Consider the following 27207-nt stretch of genomic DNA (forward strand, 5'->3'; position numbering starts at 1 on the left):
GGGGGTGGGGTGGGGAGGCAGGGGCGGGGAACAAGCGCTTGCCCCATCATCTTTTGTTTTCTTGCAGGTGTTTTTGTTGATGTGGTAAATTCCATGGGCCAAACCTCTCTCTTCACAGCTGCGTTACTAGATCTTGGTAAAATAGTGGAGGTGCTGTTGGATTATGGCTCAGATGCTAACCAGTTAAGTTTGGGTTGGGTTTTTTTTAATTGAAATTTGTGTTTAAACTTTTAGTGGTTTTGGTCAGTGTAATACACAATATTCACTGTATATAAATGAACAGATGCTTAAGATGAATGCTTCTATTTTAGCCTCAGAGGTAAGTAGGTGCCTGATTTTCCTTATTTCATGGTGTGTGTTGTTTGAGAGTGCGTAAACATTCTAGGTATGCTGCTTTTTTTCCCCAGAAACACAGCTGTTGAGTGTAGTAGGGGTAGGCTGAAACATTTCTGCTTTAATATTCCCCAGTCGCTGCTACGATGGAAGCACCCCAGTCCATGCAGCTGTGTTCTCAGGCAATCAGTGGATTCTTAGCAAGTTACTGGATGAAGGAGGTGATCTGAGAGTACATGATAAAGATGGAAGAAGTCCTCAGGACTGGGCTATGTCAGCTGCAACAGAAAGCAGTGCTCGGGTATGTGTGTGTAATACGTGTTGAATATGTGCTAGGTATGGGCTCACATCTTCATCTTAAAGTGAAGAAACTTCAGCATTCCAGGGAGAAATTCTTGGCTTTTCCATGTTAGAACAATTATTTAGCATTATTTTTCAACATCAGTACTGGTATTTTGAAGTCTATGATTTAGATTATTTAAGGTTTTGCTCAGGTGCAGGGGCTTGTCTGTAACTTGTTAGGACCTTTGTGTGTAAGTATGCAGTGAGGAGAATGACAGGCCCTGATGGTTTTTGGTCCCTGATGGTTTTTGGTCCCTGATGTCTGTAGCTTGTTTGCACGTATGTGCAAATCAGGAGTAAGCCTGAAGTAGTTTTCAAGTGTGTCTCAGTCTGTCCATGAACAGTGTCAGCAAATGTGTTGGTTTTGCCAGCATGGTAGCAAAATGCAATAGCAGAAGGCTGATTCGTGGCTGCAATATTGATTTAAAACTCATAATACTACTATTTCCTGTTATTACAATGCTCCTCTTAAAAAGAAACCCGACATTACAACTTTCGATGGGTGAATGTCTTGAAAGTTAGTCATCTAGTGTTTGAAGTAAGCTTTTGCTTACATTTTCATGTAATTGATTTTCTTCAAGTTTTTCTGTGAAACCATTTCTTGAAATGCCTATTTAAATACTACGAGTAACTAGTTATTTTCTCCGTAGTCATGATCTATTACTTTAAAAATGGTTTACTTTGCAGTTCTGAAGTAATTTTGTTGTTTTTTCCCTCCCCTCCCTCTAGATGCTGGAATTTATACAGCGTTGTACATTCCACATGCAGGCTGTCATTCAGAATTTCCCCTCTGATCTCAGGAAGGTTGGCTCATCAAAAGCACTGGTCTACAGTCCCTCTAGATTCGGTAGCCTCGTTCAGGGGTAAGAATATATTCGCAAGTACTGAGGGACTGAACTACAAGGACTTTTACTTCTCTATTCTGTTATCTTAAAATTAACATGCTTTTGTTGCTTTTTGATAATAGCAGATTTAAAACCGTTGTGTGTTAGGAAGGATGATACTTTTTGTTTCTCTTGTGAGAGTTCCCAATAAAAACTTGATAGTTGCAAACATCTGTATATTAAGAGGTACTCTTGAAATCAGCAATACTAAGTACTGGATTTTAATAGTATTAAAATGGTGGTAACATGAAGTAGTTTCTTTATTGATCTTTTAAGGTCACTGCAAATCTTTTTGGGGTGTGTTTCCCACCGTTTCAAGAGCTTTTATCTCAAATACAGGTTAGGAAAAATACATACCTGTGAACAAAAAACCAATGCAGGATGCCTGTATTTTTAAAGTTTTTTTTATTGGCTCTCTTGCTTTAAACAAATACATATCATAAGAGTGTATCTAAAAAGTTTTAATGAGTTACACAATAACTTGGAATTTCAGCATCCGCATTACACTTTTTGTGTGGGACCTTGTCAAATGCAACATTTGAAATACATGGCTGTTGCAAAATTTCTGCGTTTTTCTCATTTGTATTTTACTCAAAGCCTTGGCATATTAGTTACTTATTGCTTATGTTTTTGATACTTAGAAATGTTGACAGTCCTCTGGGTAGATTTCTAAAAGGTGGAGCTAATGCAGCCAAGAACATTTACAGCTTTGGTTTTGGGAAGGTAAGATGCTCTGGATAATAGTTTTCTAATTATATTATCAGTGTTGCATATTTTTCACAGTAATCGCCCCACCTGTGTTATTTTTAATTTTGAATGCGTTCTTTTCTCTACTGAAATGGTGGGAAAAAAACGTGGAGGGGGCAAATATTCAGGCCTTTAGTCATCAGCAGGCCCTATCAGAGGAAGCTGGTTTGGAACAGGCTAAAGAAGCTCCTGTTAAATGTCACCCGTGGGAGTTTTTAATGACTGTTTCTGCTTTTCCCCCTTTCAGCTTCACTAGCAAGTGAAGCTTTTGCCTCAGACATCTTAACGTTTCATTTTGATGCTTTGGCTGATGCTCCCACTGCAGTCATTGCGCTCAGGTTTTTTTTGCAGCAGATGTGACAGATCTTGGGAACTGTTGCATGTTCCTTTTGGTTATGCCCTGGTGGTGTGTCAGCTTTATCTTGCAGGCAGTGGACATCTAGGGTACCTGGCATCTCTCCCTATTATTGGGGAAAAAGACGTGGTCCAGGCAGATGATGAGCCAACATTTTCTTACCATGTTGGACCGTACATGATCATGACAAAGTAAGTGGAATCAAAGGGATTTTAGCCCCTCTCGTGTGTATCTGTTACTATTAAGCAGCAAGTTGTTGTACCAGATACTTTGTCTGGATGGTTTTCTTCGTCTGCTCTGTGTTCATCCACTGCTTTCTGCTTGCAATTTGTTTTCTGCAGTCCACTGACTAATATCTTTTTCAGGCTCCCTTAACACCTATAGGTTGTTCTTGTCCTTTCCACCCAATTAGGGTTCTTCATCAATAGTATTGTATATCAGTTATATTGTGTATCAAGTAGTTCTGCCTCAGAGGCATCCAGAACATTGACAAATGGGTGATTTAATCTTCCCAAAGCTCTGGCTTGTATCACAGTGGGCTGGCCTGTAGTGAAAGGAGTTTTAGAGTGTCCTTATTGTTTACCTTGGGTCACGGAAGGGTGGTGTCTTTGGACAGCAAACCCGTCCTGCTACATCCAGTCTTTAACAGGAGGAGAATTTATTGTCAATTTGAAAGAGGCAGGATCATCAAAGTAATGTTACTAACAGTAGGAGACAGCACCAGAGCATTTCAGAATTACAAAATTATTTGAGATAATCCCATAACTGGAAAAAAATACTGCAGAAAGCATCTCATAGAAATTCCTCTTCTCCTTGTAGCTTAATGTGGGGAAGCAGCAGAGTTACAGTGAAGGAACTCGGGTTTGAGCCCCATCAGAACTGTAGTAAACTACGCTTAGCTGATCTTCTCATTGCAGAGCAGGAACGTAGTAGGTAAGAAAGAATGTGCAGTAGCCACAAGTGCTCCAGGGGTTTGGGTGTCTCCAGTGCTGTGAGGAAGTGGGATTAACCTTGGGACATGTGTTAGGCTGTGGGTGCACTTTCCAAATGAGAAATACAGATCTCTCTCTTCTCCTGTCTCTTCCCACTCCATGTGCTCCCCCTTGGATAATACAGAAGATGATGATACTCTCCTCTTGTATGTCTGGATGAATGCTACAGGGCGTATTTTTTGGGTGGCTTATTTATAGATTCTCCTAGCTGTGACAGTAAGCATGTTTCCTAAATGCCTCCTAACCTACAGGTTTGTTTGTTTTTTTTAATTTGGGGTATTTTAATGAAAAGTTAGAAGTTCACATTTTATTGATAAAAACATCTGGAAGGGCAGAACTCTTAGTCTCAGATTTGCCTTACAATTTTTTTATTTCCTTTCCCTTTGCAGTGAACTCCGTCATCCTCGTTTGCTACAGTTGATGTCTGTTTGCCTGTCTAGTGACTTGGAGAAAACCCGTTTAGTATATGAAAGGGTTAACTTTGGTTCTCTATACAGCATTCTGCATGAAAGGGTAATTGAAGTACATGTTTTTAAAATAGGAATTAATTGAGAGGAAGAAGTTTAGTCACTTAAAGAACAAGAAGGCAAAATCATCAGTCTGGGTACCCTGGTTTCTGTGTCATTGTGCAGTATCAGATACTCCCTGTGAGCTGGTGAAGTCTGTAACTGAGAAATCTTCAGTTAATGTTTAGGTGCAGTTGCATTGATTCTCTTGTGTGGTGTCAGTTTTAAAATGTCTGCTGTTAAATGCACTTGGAACTTTTAATCTTCTGCATGTGGTTGTATACTGCAGATCTGCTGAGATCAACTTTTGTCCTTGAATATTTGCATGTAGTACATTGCAAACTTCCTGTGTATAAAGGGAAGGTTAGAATTCAGGTGTTTGGGGTTTTTTGCCTCCAACGCATCTGTGTTTTATTTTGTTGTTCAATATTTTCATCTTCCTCTTTTGCAGTTAATCAAGTCATTATTTTATTGCTTTAACTGAATGCAGACATCTAAGTTACGGGAGAAATTGCAGACAAAAGCAAGAAATTTGAAGAGTTCATTCTGCTTCAGAGTGCATTTTGGCACAGTCAATATCTTTTTTTTCTTAATTACTTTTTAAGGTGGTATTAGTTGGTTTGGTATTGAGAATGAACATTACTTAGCAAGTGCAATTTGTCTGACAGTATGTTTCATGTTTGCTTTCTTTGCTGCCTTCTGTACAATAAGTTTTCCTCTCCGTCAAGCTGTAAAGACCTGCAGTGCAAATTTGATACTTCTGTTTTCATTCAGCGTACAGAATTCCCGGTACTGCACACGGAGACGATTTTACATGTGCTGCTTCAAATTAATGACGCTTTGCGTTTTCTACACTCCCGTGGATTTATCCACCGTTCGGTTACCTCCTATGCTGTTCAAATCGTTTCTTCTGGTGAGGCAAAGCTGTGCAACTTGGAATACATGATAGAGAGGTAAAGAACTTCCCCCCTGTTTCTGTGAAAGGGACAAGTGCAATTCAAGTTGAATTTAGTGCTAAATTCTGCTGAAGTGCCCCTCTTGATGACTAAGGACTCCTGCCTCTGAGTCGGGCAGCAGAGTTACAGCAGTGAAAAACTCCAAATTCTTGCTGCTCGGGTACATTAACTTTGCCACAGGCAGTATGACAAGTTTCAGGTGGACCTAGTTTCTATGTTGTAAGTATCTGAAAACAGAAACTAGTAAGAGAAGTGGCTCTGTGCTGGAGTATAAAAATACCATCACAGAGAAATTAGAACCCAGTCTTAGAGAACAGAGATGAAATTCCTCTTTGAGTCACTAATTCTGAAACAGATTAAGTCTCCTCTTGTTATACTGAACTTATGGAGGCTTACCTAAATTGGTTGAAGATTCCACACCTCATTGAACTGGTAGTAATTAAGTGCTACCAGTAAGAAAAAGATATATTATTTTTTTTTTAATGAGAGATACCATTCATTTAATCTAGGTAAATTATATATATTTTTTATTTCTTTCCTGTAGCGCAGTCTGGTTAGAAAGGAAATGGCTGGTTAGACTGTAAAGAAAGAGAGATTGATAACCAACAAAAATTTGCTGATTTTAATGTCCTGAAAGGAGCAAAGATACTTCCTAACCTCCTTGCGAACTCAATTTGTTAATAAATCTTGGCGATTTCTTGGCTATTTCAGATACAGCTTACTGAGAAATGAATGACAAAAAAAAATCATTAAATGTGAGGAGGAAGCTAGCTTCTAGACATATGTATACATTGCAAAATAAATGTTGACAGGCTGGGTGACAGCTTCTTGTATTTTGTCTGCACTCAGAGAACGCTGCCCAGAGCTAAAGGATTGTTTGTAAAATTGGGAATTTTTCAACTTTCTCTGATTTCTTTTTCAGTGTAAATTTGTTAAAGGAGATGTTACATCTTCACTGTAATGTGCCGAAATTCATTTATTGGTGTGAAAATATTACACATTTTTATTTGCATGTATACTTTGGACCTTTTGGATATTTAAACTAAAAGCATATAGAACAAACTCAGGTGTTTAATTCTAAAAGATGCACTTTCTAGTTGAGTGTGCTGTATGTCCCATTTTACAACTTTTTTCCCTTTATGCAGCAAAGATGGTGGAGAACACAGTGATCTGACACGTCTTCCTGTCCCAGTGCAGCTGTATAAGTGGTGCTCTCCTGAAGTAATCCTTGAAAAAGTTGTCACGGTCAAATCGGATATCTATAGCTTCTGTACAGTCATGCAGGAGGCCTTGACAGGTATATCTATAGGTTTAGGTTTTTGTCACTGCGGTAACCCACTGGATATTTTCAAAGCCGACTGTCAGCCCCCTGAGGTCTGTTTAACTCCCCTGTCTGACTAGATAAAACCGTGCTGTGATGGTTGTACGGAGTTAACTGGGAAAAAGAACCCTCCAGGCAAGAAACCCAAATGTTAATGCCAGTAGCAACTACTGGAAACTTTTGTAAAATGAGAAAACTTAAAATTGCATATCTAAGGGATGAGATTAGTGGTTGCTGTTAGAGAGATACAAATTTGTCTATGGTGTTTCTCTGCTGTTTATCTTTCTTCTTTGAGGACAGCAAAATGCTCCCTTAATTCTTTGCAGTGTGCAAAACGAGCCTGTGCAGCTTTTATCTTTTTGATCACTGCGATAACTTACAGATAATGTATTGTTATTACAGATTATGTTTTGTATTGATTTTGACTATTTTGACAGTGAAGTGGGATAAACAATTATCCTAAAAATGAACCCCTCTATTAGTAATTGGTAGTGAAGAATCCAGAGTGTGGTTTACAGGGTAACTGTCCTCTAAAGATTGCCATCAACTCCCTTTAAATCATCCACTGCTCAAATAAGATGGGGAGGAGATGCCAGACTGGACTGAGTCCTCGTATGGTTCGTGACAGTAGTTGTACATTAGGGAAAGTATAGACAGTAATGCTTCAGTATTGGATTTTTTAAAATCTTTTTTTCTTTTTTCTTTATTTTCATTACCATCGACACGCAGCTTTTGAGATAAAGTCTGTATTTATGTCTTGCAGAGACCCCTCCCTGGAAAGGTCTTGAAGACTTAGTTATTAAACAGCTTGTAATTCTGGGACAACAGTTAGAAGCAGATGTCAGACTTCCTATGCCCTATTATGGTATCATAAAGTCAGGACTAGAACCTAAACAGAAGAACCGCTCCTTGAAACTTCAGGATATTCAATATATACTGAAAAATGACTTAAAGGTGAATTCCAGGATTGTAGATTTTCATGTATTTGAAACAGCAGAGTTTTGTGTCCATTCAGATTCAAGCTGTTATACTTAAATCTAGGTGGGAGGCAATCTAAACATTGAGTATCCTGTTCTGATCATGGAGACAAAACGCCTTAAAAGAAAAGGTAGAGACATTGAACTGTCAAATGTAGTTGTCTTTTACTCTGTTTTTTTGCATTACAGGACTTAATGAAGTCTCAGACTGGTCATGCTGATGAAATGTTGAAAGCACAAAGATCCCTTTGTTTTGAAGATGTGAACATTTGTTTGGCATCAGCTTTTAGCTACCAGAAGAGAACACTGGAGTTGCAGGGAAAAGAGACAGCTGTGGTTGGTGAGTTTCTTCTGTCAAGATGTCATGTGTCCTTCACTTAGCATGTTCTGCAGTCCCTACAGGTGTCTCATAAATAATTAAAATGCGAGCACTTAGATTTTATGACATAGTTTGAAAATAGAAAGCAGTTAGCTTTAGATTCTAGCTACCACCCTAATTGTTAATGTAATCTCAAGACTGTAAGTCTGGTTGATATTTGAAGTTCAGGCACACTGTTTTGTGCAGAGGTGTTAAATGCCGCTCATGTAATCTCTAAAAGACATTGACTCCGAAATGTATAAAAGCAGGGTGTGGAGAAATGAATTAACACTTAAAATCAAATTTTCCAGACAGCTCTATTACCCCAAGACACTCTCCTCTTGCTAAGGAGAACAGTGCTTTAGTGGACCAGGAGGCATCAACCAGTCTACAGCCAGTTGCACAGGACGAGAACTGTGATGTAGCTGCTGAACCTCAAACGCCCCTCAGTGTCAGTGACGTGGACGACAGCCTCTGTAGCTTTGAAGTCAATGAGTTCTTTGCCAGTTATCCAGAACTTCACGAAGACTTCCTGGAAGAAGGAGATGGATTAGATCCAACTCTAAAGCATGAGAAAAGGCAGCAAAAGGAGGACGATAAGGCTACCCTCGGAGATCTGTCTGCGTCCCCTGGAGCACACCCTGAGGAAAAGCCAGGGTGTGAGGAAGGAGCCTTTTCAGAGTCAGGTACAGAGCACACTACAGAAGAGGAGAGCAGCATTAGTGAGGCACAGGTGAGGGGAGAGGCTGGGAGAGGAACAAGTAGTTTGTCCCCAAGTGAGCAGTACATCGTGAAATGTGTCCTTGAGGTAAAGATTATACAAAGCATGTTGCAGCAGGCAGCAGATTCCCTGTGCAGAACAGAGGAGAAACTGCACAAATTAGAGGCCGCTCAAAAGCAAAAAAACCTGCTCCAGAAAGTCAGAATGAATCAATTTTCTAAGCAGGTTTCCCAAGAAAGACACTGGAACAGATCTGATGATACTTCTCAGAATACCAACAACCCTTTTTCTGGAGCTAACAGTTCTTTATGGAAGGCTGTAGGTCCACCATCAAGGGACTATATTCCACCAGTGATAACAGATCAGGCACAAGGAGCGTTGGGTGGAGACAGTTTCCAAGCTTTTTCAAAGACAGCAAAGGAAGTGGACGCAATTCAAATTGAAAAGTGGGAGTGCTTTCATGAGATGAGTAAGAGTGAAAATGAAAACGACCCTGATGATCTCAGCTTCAGCGAGGTGGAAAGCCTGGATGATCAAACGATCCTAGACCGTGAGGTAAAGTGTTGACTGTTCATCACTTCCTCAGCAGGTAAAGAGATATAGTTAGGGATGGTGTCCAAGAGGATGGATGAATCTGTCTTTTAAAATATGCCTACCATATGCATTATATATAGGAATGAAAATAGTCAGCTTGGCAGTGCAATAGTATTATTTCTCCTTTCTCCTCAACACCGCTTTCCCCCCAGTGGCTCAGGAGGGAATAAAATCCTGTACTGAAATGGAGATGGAACTGTCAGGGAAAGGGCAAGCAGAGAAAGATTTTTGTTTGTATACTTAGTTATGGAGGCCTAAACTGTCATTAGTAAGGGCTTCTAGATTATTTTGTTTATTAAATATATGTAGTTCATATGCTTAGCCTGAAGAGGAGGAGAGAAATTCATGTACATATCTGCTGTAGGAATAATCATGAGTCATTTAGGTCCACTCATTCCCCCGGAACTACATGTTACTATAGTCTGCCTGTACAGACTGAAACCTGCTGTACATCTGAAACCTGCTATAAATCCAGGGCAGAGATTTTACTAGGCTAAGGCCTGGAGTTATCATCCTTTCTCATAAGCAGTGCTACTGAAATATAACCTAGGGAATAAAGTTTGCACGGTCCAGTTCTTAGTATATCTCGGAGACAGCTCAACTAGTAATTACCAGAATGCCCGATGCGTGCTGAATCATGGCTTGTTGGACTCATTTCAGCATTTACTCCCACGTGTATCTGTAAGATGCAAACAAAAGTTCAACTTGCAGTGTCAGAGAGGAGGTGATTCACATTCTGCAGCAAGTGGAAGTGGAGAAGAGAGGTGGTGAGTTTTGATCATATTCACAGAAGAGTTAATTCAAGCAGATTCATCTTGATACAGCCACTGTCAAAAGTAGACACATTCAGGATCAAGGATGGCATTAAATGTTTTTTCAGCAAGCCAAAAGCCATCTGTCCAATTAGGACTCAACTGTGAGTCATTGTCAGCTGCCGAGCTGCCGGGGTAATTGCTGTGACAGGGCAGTTCAGACAGATTCCAAATGCCTCTCTGATGGACGTCAGTTGTCCAAAACTGGAGCACTGCTTGAGGAGAGAAATCTCATAAGTTACTAGAAAGGGTGGTTGTCTCTGCGCAGCCTCATTCAACTCTCAGTAGAAACTTTGGCTTTCATAGGTGTAGGACCAGGACCTGTGTTAGGGGCTGTGGGAGCAGAACAGCTTTGCTAAACCCAGTGACAACAGAGCATATGTTACTTCATTTTGTCTGCAGTGCTTTTTTATGTTGTCCCTTTGTATTTCTAAGGATGGGTGGAAAGTACCTGTTAAAAGTACCTGGCAAAACTTGGGCAAATTAGTGTATCTTATTAGTTGGAAAGATGGGGACAGGCACCTCCCTCGCTGATCTGGTCAAATCATTTGGAAAAACTGTTGATTGATGATGCAGTTGGATCAGCAAGACCTGCTGGTAAAGGATGTACTTGGTTAGAACATAAATATGGCAGCTGCTGGCATGTGGTTAGATGGTCGAGCGAGTGAACTCTGGGTTGGAATCAGGTTGGTAGTAGGGTGGTTATCCAAGTCTGAAGTTCTGAATGTCTCCAGTTGTCCACTGATCACCTTACTGACCTGAATAAAACGCATCTACAATAGCATTCATTGTCTGCTAGTGTTTATGTAGATACATCATCTGAAGGCAGTTGACAGCTTTTGAAATCTAGATTTTAACATACAGCTTGCCTGGTTAATCTATAACAGACCTAAATAACTGTGCTTTCTAAGCTTGTGACGGCTCAATCTGCTAGTTCTATTGGGTTTTTAGAACGTGTGTGCTCTCAGCCTTTTAATTAACAGTAAACCAACTTCTAGTCTTGAACTGACTGGGGAGAATACTCAACGCACTCGTGCATTAACAGAGTTTGATGCATTTCCTAATGATTTATTATAGGAGCTATTTGAAATCAAGATCTGAAATTTACAGTACAAAAATAAGTGAGGAGAGAAGGATGATGCAATCAGAATGGAGGAGTAAGTAAATCAGTGTTAACTTGGCATTAATGTTAGCAAGTCTTACTGCAGTGCAGTGCATTAAAACTGAACACATTTTGTTACTTACGAGAGGTCTGTGTGCCTTATTTGCTGCAGCTCTATTAGGCTGTTCTTGGATGAAAACCAGATGAGTGGGATCCTGTGTCTTGCACGTTCAGGGCATAAAGTAATCACAACCCCATTAAGATGGTTTGATTCTAAAGCTCAAGGAATTTCTAGCCCTGTTTGGGAGGATGTAAGGGAGGGACAGCCTATGGATTTAGTTAGGGTAGTATAGCAGTGACCAGTGGATGGCAGTACAGGCATGAATACTAGAGAATGCAAACTAACAAAAATTGTTCTTGTAAAGACTTGTCCATATCAATTTATGCAGGTTTTAAGCTTTCCTTAAAATGGAAGTGTTTAGCTCTTTTCATGATAAAGGGGTTTACAGGCTATAACTTTAGCATTTGCAAGTCTGCAGACACAGTGAAACCCAGGGAATGCTTTGAAGGTTCAGATTCTATTGTGTGAACTGTCAATTTTGTTCTTTTTGTGTAGCTGAAGTAAAGCAAATGGCCAGAAAAGTGGCCTCGGGACAACTAGAGCTCTGCTCTCCATATCCAGCCAGTGAATGCACATCTGAAAGTGAAGCCGAGAGTATAAAGGAAGCCTTTCAACACGTCACTGTTCGGGTCCAAAAAAGTCAAGACGAACAAAGATACAGGTGGCAGACAGGTGATAATGTTGCGTCTTGGGATGTGGGCAATGAGGATAGATCTCAGTTTGAGGAGAGTGACGTGGAGTCTGCATTCACAAGTTCTGGAGGTAAGGTCGAAAAACAAAAAATAAATTCTACTCTGTCTCAGTCCGTTCCCAGCAGATTTCACCTTCTGTGATTTTGTTACAATAATTGTCAATTTTATCTTCCAGAGTCTTGCCCCCAAAGCAGTTCAGTCACTCAGTCACCGGAGAACATAAATAATAGCCTAAGATGAGTGTTCCATGTTAATAGGTGGAGGTAACACCCGTGAGCTTGGAGACCCTTTGTCATCCTTGATTACTGTGTATCAGCATGGGAGACCCAAAGCTTTCAATGCCACAAGTCTACTTTCACACTTCATTGCTTTCAGTTGGGCTACAGAGATGCTTATTCTGAGGCAGCATAGTGGGTAGTGCTTTTGCAGTAGTTACAGATAAAGGAACAAGGAAAGCTTCACGTGCCTAGATTACCAATGTGAGCATTTAAATGTTGTTATTTCTTCAGGTTCCTGACAGACAATGTAGTTTTTCTCTCTACTCTCATTGATATTCCGTCAGTGGTTCAGATCACTCACTTCATATTACTTTTTGCCTAATAATTTTGTTCCGTTTCGACATCCTAGGGAGAAGTTGCCAGTCACCGTCACAAGATGAACAAGCAGAGTCTGGAATAGCCTTTCATAAGAATGCAGTCCCTCCTCAACAAGTTGCAGATCTCTCTAGAGTATGTATATAATCCAAGAGATCTGGTTGCAGCTGGTTATCTGTAAAACAGTTTAGCTTGGTCTCTCCTATGTTGCACACTGAACTACCACAACAGCTGATCTCAGTTGTGATCTGACTGACAAATCCTCCATTCCCCCCTTTTATTTTTGTTTGGTTCTATAAACCATCATGGTCATGTAAGGAACAGGAGGTAGGTTGAAGCACAGAGTGATCAGATTAAATATGATTTCAGTTTGATGCAGTATTAACATTATTGACTGAAATATATAGTCTGTAATAGAGAGTGGAGAAAGCATCTCAAGTGATGATGTCTTTCACAGGGGCATTCAAGGAAATTACATTGTTCCTTTAATTTATCTCCTGATGTGTCTGAAGAATTCTTGTCTCCTGATCCTGGTTATTTGCTTCCTCCTACTAAGGGAAGTTCAGAACTAGAGCTAAAAATAAGAGAAAAGACAGGAACAAAGTCTGCGTCAAGAACTGTGGATGTAAATTATACCACATTTGGTTTTATTATGCTCCCATTTGATTTGAAGAAGAGTTCTAGAAAATGAGAGAATGACAATTTTTATTCTTTTCATTTGAAATAATACCTACGAATAAAGATTTGTGTGAAAGCAAGAAAACTCTAACCCTGTTCCTTTAAAACACACCCCCTGCCTGAAAAAAACCCAAACAGAACACCAAACCCCCCCCCCTCAAATCCCCAAACAACTAAAATGCCACAAACACCCAGACTCCAAAAACACCAGGGGCACGTTTTCTGAATTTGTTTACTAGGCAATTACATAATCTGTGTCTGAGAAAAGTTTTAGGCAGTTGATAATCTCAGCCTTTCCTTCACAGCTCTATCAATGATGGTACTCAATAGTCTTAAACCAATCTTCATTAATTTCTTGAAGATTTGAAACTCTTGTATGGACTGTTAAATCCAGTCCATGCTGTTTGCTGATAAGCTCTCGAAAAGTTTCTGTCTCCATTCTGATTATTGTGAACATCATCCTGTGAGAGTTGTCCTACCTTTCACAGCTTGCCTGTGAGAAATTGAATTCACTTTCCTCTTTTTTTTTTTTCCCCTCCTGCTTCAGACCTCAGAGGCTGCGAGCAAACTAGAAGATCCTTGTGGAGGACTTTTACAGAACCAGTTACCTGAAGATGCAGTACTGGGTATTCAGGTTTCAGGTAAATGTGCTCTTTTTTTGGAAGGTTCTATTGTGTCAGGGAGACAGAGTCTTGTTGCCCTTACATTATTGTCAGCAGCACTCCTGTCAGAAGGCTGGAGCTTGAGTCTTCAGGGTCACTTGGTCTTATTCCTCATTATTTTAGTGAGAGGTCAGGACGCTTGGGATGTTGGAAGGCAAGGTTTGGGCATTGCAGTCACTGGAACGTTGTTGAGTGTGGCGATTGTGTACTTGTGTGTTTCAGTTAAAAACCCAAAAACTTGCTTGCAACCATTTTGTTTTTACCCTGGGGTAAAGTTTAATCTTTTTAGGCAGCTTGCTGTGGTGCTGGGAACTGAACAAGAGTTGTATTTACACATTAATATCCTTACTGCTAGGAGGATCTTGAGCTTAAAAACTGTAAGAGCTGACATTGTGTATGTGCAGAATAATGGAAGGATCATCATTGTTTCTCTAGTCTGTTGCCTCTCAGCTCAAATTTGTAAATGTTGTGATATTCCCCAGTGCTCCAGTGGCTGACTGTCTGGCAGCTGCGGTATGGTTATGAAAATGCATCTTTAAAACACATTTGTCTCTTGACAACAACAAAGGTCACAAGAACTAAAAAATTTAATAAAGTTGCAATTTCCTGTTCAATGAGTTGTGTCGCTTTCTTTTGTACTTGCAAAACCCAATAACAGGGAACATTTGTTATTTGTATTCAGGAGGAAAAATACTACTCTGCAGCACAGCGGCGCAGAACTCTGGCAGTAACACGCTAGGAGTGAATCAACTCAGCCATATGCCTGCAGCCAGGTAGATACACTTATTTTTGTTACTTCAAGCATAAATCAGGTTATAAAGTGTGCTCTCTTTATTAATTCTACTTAGATATCTAATATTCAAATAAGATGCCAGTGCTGTTTTTTAATGATTATCTACATACCATAGTTCCTTGCCAAGAAAATACTAAAAGGACTTTCACAGCTCTCATGGGGCTTTGTCTTTTATAGTGTTCAGGTTTTGTGGTTTGGGATTTTTTGCTTAATGAGGGAGCTAAAATGGGAAAAATAAGTCTTGTATATTTTACAGTTCCTTTTACACTGATAAACTACAGTCTTAAACAGAGCAAAGATAATTCAAATTAAGGCTTCAGTCATCTGTTTAATTTTGTTGTGCTTTGGTTTTGGAGCTCAGGTGGCATAAAGATCATGCCTTTTCCCCTCCTGTGGGAACAATCCGATGCAAGTACGCTCGCTGTATCTTGCCTGCAGATAACATTAGCCCATCCTTGGAGACTTGCAGTCTCAGCTGTCAAACGTGAGGTATTGATCCAGTATTTTTGTAAATTTTATATTCTGCTAGTATGCAGAGATGTTGGCCAGAACCCCCACCTCATGCTGCAAGGGCTACTTTGGTTTAAAGAGAAACAGTCCTCACCCTGAAGGTCTTGCAGCAGTGGCTTTCAGGCTTCTTAAAGCCCCTCAGCTTCCTGTGTGTTCCTCCAGAGTTAGCTGCTGCTCACTTCGTCCAAGTGTGGGAGTGAGAGCTGCTTTTACTGTCTGTCAGCGTTGTACTCTCTCCTCTCCACTGGAGGAACTGAGTTAGCAGTATCAAAGGCAGGCAGCAAGTGTGTAAATACTTGGCCATGAGATAGAAGGGGATGGGTTTATGTGCTCCCTTCACTTAGGAACTGAGCTTTTGCCAGCAGGACAGAGAGGACTGTTGCTCTCTGACCATCTAATTCCCCTTGAATGTCTCTTTGACCTTGACTGGTGGTGTTAGAGTTTGAGAGAATAGCTCATAATGCAGACCAATCAAAGGATGATAAAGCAACGTAGTGATGTATATTTGTAGATTTTTATTTAGCTTCCAGTTTTATTTTGAAACTGTCAGAAGTTTTCTCCTTACCAGATACAAATTCATGATGTGCTTAAAATGGCATTTTTCTCCTAGCATTTTCCATCTTCTAAGATTTTAAGCAAAAATTATTTATGAGCTGCGGTCTACCTCAGAGAGAATGTAGTCCTTTAAACTTTTTGAGGGAAAAGAAACTAAATACATTTATTTTCATGATATACATCGATCCTCTCAGAGAATTACTTTTCTTCCCTCATTCCAGTGTTGAAGCAGCGCAGGAAGAGATACCCTGGGAGCCACAGGAAGAATGCAAAGAAAAAGATGTGTAAGAGCCACTGACTGGTTTATATCAAAACTTCAGCAAATTGGTCATTATCATTGTAAAAGTTTTCTGGTGATGCAAAACAGGAAGATGAGACAGACCAAAGCTGAGAAAGAGAAAACTGTCTGAAGTATTGAAAGAATATTTTCTTGTGATAAATTGGGAGATTGACTGGTATAAAAGAGCTATTGCATACGGTTGTCCTTAGCTTGAAATGTCTTCATATTCAGAAGTAATTAATTTAGCGTTAATCTGCGTGTGCTTCTTCACGTTAAAGTGTTAGGATCCCTCATTTCTTCTGTCCGTATTACACAGAAGAAATAAAATTGCTTTAAAGAGCAAATTGTATGTAGGTAAGTACATTTTATTAAAATAAAAAATATTATTGTGATTGAGATTCTCAGGAAAAATATGCAGAATAGGTTTGTGACTTTACTAGTGAAGTTATTTTCTTGTTACAGATAATGTAAATTTGCATAGAAATTACTGATTTGGTAAGAGTAGACGTCTGTTCATTTCTTGGTCTTCTGAGGACACTATAATCCAGGGTATAACTGCAGAAGATGTTGGTTTGCTTAATATAATCCCAGTCCTGCAGCCACTTAAGAATTTCTGTAACTGGTGTGGACATTGCTGCCTGTGCAGATCTTTAGCAGTTTCAGTTTATTTGAGTAATTCTTTTAAAGACTCTTAAACTCTACGTTTAATCTTAATGGATTGTTAATTTTTGTTAAACCTTGAGGTCTTCCCTTGGCTTTGGAGAGAGTTTTTACCTAGTGGTTCACATTTGAAGTTCTTGCCCTTTCAGGCAGTTTCCTGAGCTTGCTTTTGTAGGAGAATTATTAAAATTAAGAAATCCTGTAAGGAAAGGGAAAGCAGATAACTAACCTTTTCTGTCTCTGCAAGATTACTGAAGATGGTGATCTTTAGCCTTCCAAGAATTCTGTGGGAAGTTTTCAAAGGGAATGTCTCTCTTCCATCTGGGAAACTAGATAAGACTGAACAAAATTAAAACTTAACCTGAAAATAGCAGAATTTAGTGATTCGCGTGTAAGAAGTGGCTATTCTAACTGTCAGAACATCTTTCAATACTTCAGATCAGTGACAGATATTCAGGATTTGTCGAGTATCCCCTGTGAGCAAGAGAACTACTGCAGGGATATAGATTGTAAAACGCCCCGAGCGAGTCACATGCCAGCGAGCTTCAGCACTCCACTCAGCTCAGGTAACTGCAGGGAGGGAAGATGGAAGGACCAGTGAATTATTTAACCTTTCTGTGCAGGGGGTCAGACCCTTCTGCCGAGACTTGCTAATATAAAAGTCATTGATGGCAATCATAGAAACTCCATTCACATAGTACCAATGCGGAAATGTCAGGCTTGGAATAAGTCAACCCAAGAAATGTACCTGTTGTTTGCAATCTTATTGTTTTGGTCTGAATAGTTACAACTTTGTAGTTAGAGCCTGCTGGGTCTGAAGAAATCTCTCATGTAGAACTGAAGGAGAATTTATGGGGACACAGCTGAAAAAGCCACTACCTGAAAGGTCTCTCAAAGAGAATTATGTGGTAGTTAATGGTGGCCTTCATAAATCAGAAATTGTAATAGACATTTACAATTGGAGTGATACATAAAGATTCTAGTATTTTAAAGCCAATGTAATGAGCACTTACTTGTTTTGAGTGTTGATAAAGTGATCTCAATGTTTGTTGAATTTGTGTTGTTTAAGAGCAACAAATTATCATTTGATTTGTACCTTCATTAATTTGGTGTAACACAGTAGTTGAAATTTCTCATTTGGCAGAGTTTTGCATAGATAATGTCTGAGGTGGAACTCTGAGGTAATCAGTTTGCACTTCTGTTTAGAGATCAGCTATGGACAATAATTTCTTAGTTTCCTGTGCAGGTGCCTGTTCAAGTACAAGAAACTTCTCTCTGCTTCTGTGGAAATGTGTCCAAGATACAAAAAAATCCAAAAATAATTTTCTGGCTTTGCTATCTGTCTTTTTCTTTCTGTTTTAATTCTAGAAGAAAAAATTCCAATAGCCTTTGAGAAATACAGACACTACCATGAAGTAGCTTCAGATTCTTCCTTCTGCAGTTCTGAAGAGATCTCCTCTTCAGTGTCCAGGACGTTCACTACAGCCTGTGAAGGGGAAAGGAGCACTGAAATTCCCCTGGTTGCTTCAGGAGTTTGCCCACCTGAATTAAATGAGCCTGTAAGTCTAGAAAATTTACCTTATATCAGCTATTTTAAAATTTTTTAAAGAAATACTTTTCCTTAAAAGGAAAGCAAGATGAGAAGCACAGAAATACTTCTAGGTTTTTGTGAGTATTTTGGAATCTGTTGACACTGACAAAAGTTCTGGCTGATTTCAAAGCAGCCAGAGTGTGCCAGTGATTATACAAAGAGTTGGCTTCCCCTTGCACATAATGGTATGTACATGTTGGCCACCACCTTGCCTGCCCTCCACCCCTTACCTGGCTGTAAAGAATTGCGATTTCCCAGCACTGGATCTGGTAATCTTGGAACACCGAAGTGGTAAATATCTGCAAAATGGTTGGGTAGAAAAGGTGTGGTTTTGTTGGGAGATTGGGGTTAATCAGTTAGACTGATGAGGCAACAGCAGGCTGCTTAGGTGAACTGCTCTGAATTCACAAGGGATTTGTGAATCGGGCTTTTGACTATGTGTAAATGGGGAAGAAACTTCAGTGAAAATAAATACAGTGCATGTGTGTTCAAGTATGTAAGTTTTCATGTGAAACTGAAGGACTCTCAAAACTCCACGCGGAAGGTAAATGAGTACATAAATGAGTCATTCTCTGAGGAAGAAGACTGAGGTGGAAGCCTCCATCTAGTAGTTTGGAAGCAAGTGAATGTTCAGAAAGCCCTTGTATTAGGAGATTAAGTTTGTCCTTTTTATACGCAGATGTGGCACAATGTTATCAACTTTGTTTTATCAAAAAATACTCTCTTTGGAGTTGACAGTTTCCAAGGTCACTGTAGTAATTTTCAGTAATCTTTTTGGAACTGAAGGTGTTCTGCAGTCACAGCATTATCTTAACTGTCTTTTCAGAGGGTTATATATAAAATAGATGCCTTTATGCCTTTCTTATTGTTATTCATTGATGGGCTTGTTGTTTAAAGATGAAATTAGAGTTTGTTCAACCAGAACAGCAGTGACTACGTTTGTTGTCGTCAGGTTAGGTCTGTGTCTTTCTGCTTGTGTAGCAGACAGTTGGAATTCATTAAGCTCATTAACAGTGCAGTGCTGCCGTGCCTGGCTCGGTGGAGATATTTGATTGTGTCACTTTCTTGTCTAAAATCTTATTCTAGGATTAAGTGCATGAAGCACCCGCTTCCATTTTGAGGACTTAGCTGTGATTACAAATGCCTGATTTTTGGGAGCTGCTTTTGGGAATAGCTGTGACTGGCTTTTAATAATTAAAAATTTAAAGCAGAGAATGAAAACTTGAGAGATGTTGGAACTGCCCTTTCAGAGATTTTTCCTGTCCAATTGTGCATACAGAGTGTTGAAATGGATAATGATGTAGCTGACAGTATCTTATGGCTGGCTAAAAGATGAGTGCACAGCAGCCTAGGCAAAATTTGTGACACATTCAGCTTACCTGGATGCTACCTGTTTTCATACTCTGAACTGATTGGAGAGCTTATTTTGAAATTTAATGGTCAGCTAAGGCTCTAATGAAGGTCTTACCTTATTTTGGATTTGGTGTATTAAAGGGGAGGATTGAAGACAAGCAGTTGTTCAATTTACTTTCTTGTGTTCTGTTCTGTATGATCTTACACAGGATGGGTTGCCAGTAGTTGCTTCATCCTTGAGAAGCACCAGGAAGCCATCTGGTGAGTCTCTTAACCCCAGCCCAGATAGAATGATCCATAAATGGAGAAACAGATTTGAAAAGAAACTTTGCAGTTTTCCCTCCTCCCTCTTTTTATTTATTTTTTTTTTTTAGCCCTCCTCCTGGGCATCTCTTTTTACAGTATAAATAGCTTTGCACACAACTGCGTACTGCTAGTAGTAATTAGGTTGTGGATTTTGTGTTTGCACCTGCAGACTAAGAACTCTGACCTCTAATCAACCTACGTTTGAAGTGTAAATATTACTGGCCTAAAATATGCAATACAGGATTGAGAGCTGGATGTGCAAGTCTAGCTTTAAATGATTTTTCCATTATGAAATTATTTAAATATTTGATAAAATGTGAATGAGCCAGACTTGTGCAGGTTGATAAATGAAATATGTCAGCAAGATGCTGTCATAGTGTAAGCCTATATCACAGTTATTAAGGATTAATCACTGCTAATTAACTAGAGTTCTTTTTTTTTTTCTATTTCAGCACTCTTACGGGCATCTAACCACTTCAGTGATGAGCTGCCTCCACCAGCCCAAGAGCTGCTGGATGAAATTGGTAAGAGGCACTTCACCCAAAATGGTATGAGGCTTGCCAGCTGTGTTCAATCAGGATTTCTCCCAAATCATTCACTGCTAAAGTACACAAGAGCTCCCAAATTAGTTGCAGTCAGGTCAATGATTAGGAAGTTAGGCATCACAGTTTAATCACAGTTTAAATGGCTGGCAGTTAAGTTAGTCCTTGAAGTTTCTGCATTTCACGTGATGGTTAGTTGCCGCTGCTGACAGCAGTTAGCTCATTGAGTGCAGATACCATTTAACATTGAGATGAATTTTGTGTAGACTGAATTTTTCAACGGTGTCCCATAGCAATGCATGTGCTTTATTAAAACAGATGCAAGCCAGGTAGCTGCATCCCTCAGGTATTTTTGCAGAGTTTAGTCTCAATGACTTATGTTTCTTTTTGTAATCACATACATCTTCAGACAGAACACAGTGTAAAAACTCTGCATTGTTTTTACTGGTGTGTGTTACAGAAGAATTTGCTTTGGTTCAGCTATAAACTCTGCCTAAGCTAACACCAGACATTGGGATCATTAAATATGTATAGGTCCTGTGCTCTGTTAGAAGTCAGGCACCCAGACACATTCTGATCTTTTTATTTCCTCATTCACCAAAACAAGAACCTGTGGAGACTGGCATCAAGTGAATAAATGATGGTCAGAGACAATTTGCAGAATTAATATGTGAAGTAATTCTAGATTATGTAAAGGTTTGGATGGATAAAGTAGATTGTATAGAGTCAATTTACAAGGAGTATATAGATCAATAAGGAAATAATGCTGGTTTTACAGAATATTTAAAGCAGCAAGATTCCATCAGTCAAGGCTTTGAAGAGAAGGGATTGTCTGACTGTGGAGTGCAAATAAATGGTTAGTTGATGATAATCCTAACAGAGAGATTGCAAATAGAAAATTACTTTTACGTTGCTATGAAATCACTCTGAGTACTTGTCACTGTGTGTTCAGCTGTATAATAAACTTCAGTTTTTAGCTTTTCTTGGTAGTTGTGGTTCAGCAGAAATTTGAGAGGATTCTCCCTTGGTAAGGTTATATGCAGGGTTTTCACAAATAGTAACCCCTGCACCAGCGTTTGCTGTCTTTCTCTGTGTACTCACTCTCTAAAGTCTGTGGGAATCTGGTTTGGAGGCTTGTAGGTCTGAACTATCAGAATTAATCTTGTACTTTATTATGTCACTGTAATGTGTGCTGTGTTCAAGCACAAGTGACAAACCCCACAAAATGATAGATGGGGGGGTAGCTGATGTGAAATAGAGCCAAAGTTTCCTTTCTGGGAGGGTGGTTCAGTTGAGAAAGTGGCTGGTGCACACCGACTGCTTGTTTCTTATTCACCGTAATGAAATAAAGCCTCTGATCTCATAGGGGAAGAAAATAGCATCCACTGGGGTAATCAGTGTTATATTTCCTGTTCTGTTACAGAGATACCAAAGATAGCAGTAGTGAGTCTCTGTACTTCTGAAACTGCAAATAGTAATAAGTGGGAATAATTTTTAGATATTCAGCAAGTAATGTCAGAGGAGCAGAAAACCTAAATCTTTATAGGCTCTACATTTGTTTCCAATGAGTCAGAAAGTAAAGAGCTGTGGGTTTTTTTTTTTTTAAAAAAAAAAGACAAAAAAAAGAAAAAAAAAAGGCAGAACATGAGTTAGTCTGTAAAAAAGCTAAATATCATAGTCACTTGAGAATGATACTGGCACTTGTTTGTGTTATCCTACAGCTTTGTTAGATCTTGTCCCAGAGGAGAGAAGCTACTGTGACTTTATTCATAGGAGTATCTTGGGTTTAGGTGGTAAGGAATGCAGCAGCCTGTATTGCTCGCTGTTCAGTCACTGTGGTTTTGTTGTATTTGCATAAAGTACAGCTATTTCAGACTCCATTTTTGTGACAGCCTACTGCTTCCTGCTTATCATAGCTTAGCAGAAGGTGGCTGAATATATTCACATGCTGTAGGGAACAGAACTCACTGAGATAAGTCTTGGGGGGATATCATTGGATTTTGCTAAGTAGGGTAACAAAGCTAACATCCACAGGTTTTCTTTTGATTTTTCTCTCATATCTAGGATTGTAAGGGGAAAGATTAAAGATTAATTTCCACATGCATTTTTCATTTTAGCATGAAGCAAAATGTTCAGTCCTGTGAATCTAAAAATGTGTTATAGTAAAATATTTATCTAGGTCTTGCTACTGGCCACCTTTGACTGTAGATAATGTGAATTTGCTTAACTGGTAGAAAATCAGATGACTGAGGAAAGAATAATTGAGAAGTGGACAACTGGATGTTTCCCAAGTACAGTAAATAAAAACATATTTTAATTGTCTTCCTTTATACATTTGATATTAAAATCTTTCTGTTTTGTGAATAGGTCCTGATCAAATTAAAATGAAAGACAGAGAGTCAAAAAAGGAATCTGAGAGTTATGAGAAGATAAATCATAGTTTATGCATTACGGAGTCATTTAATCTAGCAGAGGAAACGGAAAGGTATGAAAAAAAGGACAACAAGGCGTGTTTGGCTTTGAGTTACGAAGATTTAGAGTAATGGTTCCAGTATATTTTAACAGGATTCGGTGCTTACAGTAAGCCAGCTTAAGAACCCTGATAATTATGACTGTTTTCTGTTAAAATGTGTAGTACTAAACTTGACAGCATCTGTTTTATATCTTTTATTCGACAGGGCTCACTCTACTCTTGATGATATTTTAGAAAGAATGCTCCATGAAGTTCCTGGAGATGAGGAGATCCAAGAGGAGCCTCAGGGACATGCTCTCGGGTTAGCTGATAAATTTATGAACAAAGTATCAAGTTGTTTATGTTCCAAGTACAGACCTGTGCAGGGCTCTATCTGAAAAAGGGTTGTTGCTGCTTAGAGAGTAGTGTGTCAGGGAACTGGCCTGGAGACATCAATCTGAGCTCTCCATACTAAATTGAGAGGGAAAAGAATGTTTTGTTAATATTTCCTGTAGGTGGAAAGCAAATACTTCAATAACTTGGAAGGCAATGCATAGTCTTCACAAAAATCAGAGATAATTTGACAGAATGGCAGATTTTTTGAGATGGAGAAGAATGTGTGTTAAGAGAACAGAATCATGAAAGCTTTTAGAAAAGACTTTAGAGTTTGGGAAGATGGTTATAGTGTCATGGCAATATAGGAGGAAATTAAGAAAATGGCAGAAATCGTATATACATCACTTTAAGGAAAATGTTTGTAGCCCAAATCACTTTTTTCCTCTTAGAATTAAAGATCAGAGCCTAGTAACTCTGAACAACTCCACAGAAAATGCCAGTGAGTAGTCGGTCATAAGCCATTCCTAAGCTATATCTTACTAAATAACACAAGATACTCTTGTGTGTGGCATCAGGATCTTTTTTTTAATTGAATACAGAAGGCAAATACTGTGATAACCAGGAGGATCTTGCCAACAGGACGGACCCATTCCTGCAGTAGATGCACTGCCATCTTCATAAACGGCTCCATCCAGGGCCCACTCACCCCTGTAGTCAGACTATTTATTTAACACTGTTGCGTAAGGAATCGTTGGAGTCTGCCTGTGGATGTAAAAGCTAAAGCACATCTGTGGTCTTGGAGGGGAGAGGCAGTTTGTTTGGGGGTTGGAGGGAGCAGGTGCCCGTTATAGATCAGGGTAATAATCAAAAGGCATCTAATATCTCCAGAGTGTTCTGTATTCATCCTGTCTAAAAAAATACAAAAAAATGGGATGATGTACAGAACTCTTGTCATTCAAGGGCTGCAAGCCTGCAAGATGCAGAAGATGCTGGAAGGAAGGAGGGAGTAGAGGAAGGCGGAGCTGGGGCCAGTGGCAGAGCACCAGAAAGTTGTGCAGGTAGTTCAGAAGGTCCTCTTGGTCTGTAAAGCTACTGGGTGCTGTGCTGGGCAGTATCACACTGTATTGTTAGCACTGAATTTGTCGAGCTTGCACAGGCTAGGTTTTTTGCTTTTCTTGATGCCCCGATCTGGGTGCCATTTCTACCCTGTGCTTTTGCAGGAGAGGAATCCATTCTAGACTTAAACTCTCCAGAAACACTTGAAAATTATTAATTTTGGGGGGACAGCTGAGACTGCCAACATTGTGGGCCATTTGCTGGAGTTGTGGAATGTCTCAAGTGTTTCTTCTGCTGATTTAAAAGCACTGTAAGACTCTGATATACTGCACATGTGTCCTGTTCCATGCTCAGCCTCTCTGGCCTGGGCACCTGAATGCTCTTGCTCAAAGGACTTTGGTTCCTGTCAGCATGGTTTGGTACGTACCTGTGAGGTGTGTGCTGATGCCATCAAATCCCTTCAACATTTCGGTCTCATCTCCCCCAGCTTTCCTTTAATAGAAACTAAAAGTAAGGAAGGAGACACAAGATAAAAGTGTTTTCTCTGTTCTGTAAATTCACGTCTCCATTAGGAACTGTCAAAGCTGACGGGTATTTTAGAACTGAAGTAAAAGGTTGCCATTTTCAACAGTTCTCAGTTAATGATGTTTCCTGTTACAGGAAGGGTACTGATATACTCGCATTAAGTTAATGTGCGTTTAGTGCTATGCAAAACCTGTAACAGAACTGACATTTTGTCTGGAAAGAAAAAGGCAGTAGCTTTTTGTTTTCAGGCTCATGTTTTGATTTTTCAGTGTGTAGCATGAGATGACCTAAAGGAGGCTGATCCTCAGTGTTGTGGGCATTTAACGCTGCTTCTGCAGCAGTCAGCTCTGCAACACGTTTTGCTCTCCACTAAGGCACTCAAAATTTGAAATGTCCTAAATCACTAGTTCTGGAAACGTTGGCAATTAATTTTTAAACCTAGAGATCTGATGTTAACATCACTGATTTTGTTCTTTGCACAGCATTAGCATATATGACCCTGTTTTCTGTCAGACTTCTAGAAGAACTGAGCTGGTAGGGATTGGGCTTTGGGTTTTGAAAACAGAATGATTTTTTGATCACAAAGAGGGTCCTGTGTAATGCACCCAGTAGCAACGGAGCTGAGGCTGGTTTCTGATTACAAGTTCAATTTAATGAACCAGATCTCTTGATCTGCAGCACTTGATTGAGCACGCTGCTCTGTGCTGACAAAACCAGAGTTTTCTCTCTGAAGTGTCGTGTGGCTCTATGTATTCTCAGTTCTGAGATGAATTTATGTGTTTTTTTAGAGACGTGTCCTGAGGAGCAGAAATCCCCTTAGAGGAACAGCTGCCTTTGCCATTCAGGTGAGCCTCTCTGTGAATTAAATTGGGCCTTTGGTAAGACTCTTGTTTTCCACACCGAGGGGGCGAAAGGAACAATATGAAATCCCATTCCCTTCAACTTGTAGTTTGATAATAGGAAAAAAAAAGCATAACATGTTTTCCCCTACAGGATAATTGTTCTGGATCAGAGCTCTCCTCCGTGATTAAAATGGATAGTGAGTAAATTCTAATACATCACCTGCTTTCTGCTGTCTGTATGCAGCTTGTGGATTGCAGCCCTTGTTGGCCACGTAAACAATGGTAAAGCTTGGACTTCTTTAACTGCTGCAGCGAGAACAGAAGAAAATCTACTTTGTAACACAGTTTGTACTGGTTTTCCACCATCCCTGCATGTAAGGGCAGTATCAATAGTATCTCTAAACTGTTTTCTGAGTGTAACACCCTCACCGAGCTGACTGTGTGGTGGGTTTTTTCTGCTCATAGACTCACAAGCAAGAGAATTTCTTGCTCTGTTGCATTACACGGTTTTCAGCGTTACAGACAAAATGATTGTAATTCAATGGACTGCTGTTACCGCTCAGGCACTTACATTTTTTCCATGCTGGAGTGTGGAGCACTGTTGCAGCCCATGTAGTCTATGTTTTTCCTTGCTCATTAAATTTAACAAGGTAATTTCTTGTTTTCTTTTTTCTTAGTGCTTTTGTGATTTAGTGTTGAACTGATTTGACTGATTAAGGAGATTAATTGCTGTGCAAAAAGCTAATGAGAAAAAGGCAGTGTTCTCCAGAGATTGCAAGTGCAGCAGTAAATTCCCTGCCAGTGTTAGACAAGGATATGAGAAAAATCTGGTCGGTATTACGAAGGTGCCTGTTGTTTAATTACACCACACTTTTGGGAGCCCTCATCAAAAAAAAAAAAATAATCCCTGGATATAATTGAGTTTTGGATTAGGATTTTGATGTGCACAGCAACTTCCTGTTTGACTTTTCTTCTGAGAAATACTGTTCAGGTGCAGGAGGTGTGAGGATTGTCCCTGTCCTGTTTTAGCAGACGCTGGGATTTCAGCTGCCTGCACGTACCATGTGTTGCTTTTTTGTTCCTGTTCACGTAGGGCAATGCTGCCTGTCTGTAACTGTTAGTTAATTTGGTTTAATAATACTAATAAAAGTTTCCAAGGTTATTGTGCTGCCATGTGGTTCTTTTTCTGGTTTTGCAAGGTTTATTTTTGGTTTTGGGCTTGTGGGTTTGTTTTTAAAACTTGTTATTAATTGTGTTTCCCATCATCGGACTGTCTGTGCCACTGGATACTGCTAGAGCTACTCCAGGGAAGATGCTGCGTTCTGGCAGACTTTCTTCAGAAGTGGTCAGATAAAACCCTTTCATCCCTTCAGTGATGTCATGGTAGTGACAGAGCTCAAGTAGAAGCACCAGCAGGAAGGAGGCTGCAGTTTGGGTTCTGCACCTCGGGTTACCAGCAGTGCCAGCACCTGGGAAATGGGGTCACTTCAGTGCATTGCACAATTCTGTCCAGGCAAAAGTTTTTAATATTTTCTAACCCAGGCTCCTATCAACTGCAGGTTTTCTCTGTGTGTGAGTTCTGTCTCCTTGCTGCAGGCAGAAGAACTTTATATTCTTGATAGAAGCTGCTGGAAGATCCCACTTCAGCTCGGCCCGGGGC

General features: G+C 39.7%; 1 protein-coding gene across 1 annotated transcript; it reads left to right on the forward strand.

Moving 5' to 3' along the window:
- Positions 1 to 86: 86 nt before the first annotated feature.
- On the forward strand, positions 87 to 26700 carry TEX14 (testis expressed 14, intercellular bridge forming factor). Its single transcript, XM_026861597.1, has 29 exons — positions 87 to 182; positions 469 to 634; positions 1405 to 1538; positions 2201 to 2282; positions 2722 to 2852; positions 3481 to 3594; positions 4043 to 4166; positions 4934 to 5112; positions 6261 to 6412; positions 7200 to 7390; positions 7603 to 7753; positions 8083 to 9047; positions 9747 to 9853; positions 10976 to 11055; positions 11617 to 11883; positions 12441 to 12541; positions 12864 to 13031; positions 13632 to 13725; positions 14429 to 14519; positions 15826 to 15888; positions 16983 to 17110; positions 17913 to 18103; positions 19698 to 19749; positions 20247 to 20318; positions 21115 to 21192; positions 22704 to 22821; positions 23015 to 23110; positions 25494 to 25550; positions 25699 to 26700. Exons 1-28 carry the CDS (start codon positions 94 to 96, stop codon positions 25504 to 25506), a joined length of 4197 nt encoding a protein of 1398 aa, XP_026717398.1. The 5' UTR covers positions 87 to 93; the 3' UTR covers positions 25507 to 25550; positions 25699 to 26700.
- The last annotated feature ends 507 nt before the right edge of the window (positions 26701 to 27207 follow it).

Source organism: Athene cunicularia, assembly GCF_003259725.1.
Source record: "Athene cunicularia isolate RWA chromosome 19 unlocalized genomic scaffold, athCun1 chr19_part1, whole genome shotgun sequence".
Classification (NCBI taxonomy): Eukaryota; Metazoa; Chordata; class Aves; order Strigiformes; family Strigidae; genus Athene; species Athene cunicularia.

Excerpts from the sequence above, each read along its gene's own strand:
- TEX14 (XM_026861597.1), top strand. The coding sequence starts at position 94 with ATGGGCCAAACCTCTCTCTTCACAGCTGCGTTACTAGATCTTGGTAAA. Across the intron at positions 635-1,404 it reads CAACAGAAAGCAGTGCTCGG|ATGCTGGAATTTATACAGCG; the intron begins GTATGTGTGTGT and ends CCCTCCCTCTAG. Across the intron at positions 11,056-11,616 it reads GATGCAATCAGAATGGAGGA|CTGAAGTAAAGCAAATGGCC; the intron begins GTAAGTAAATCA and ends CTTTTTGTGTAG.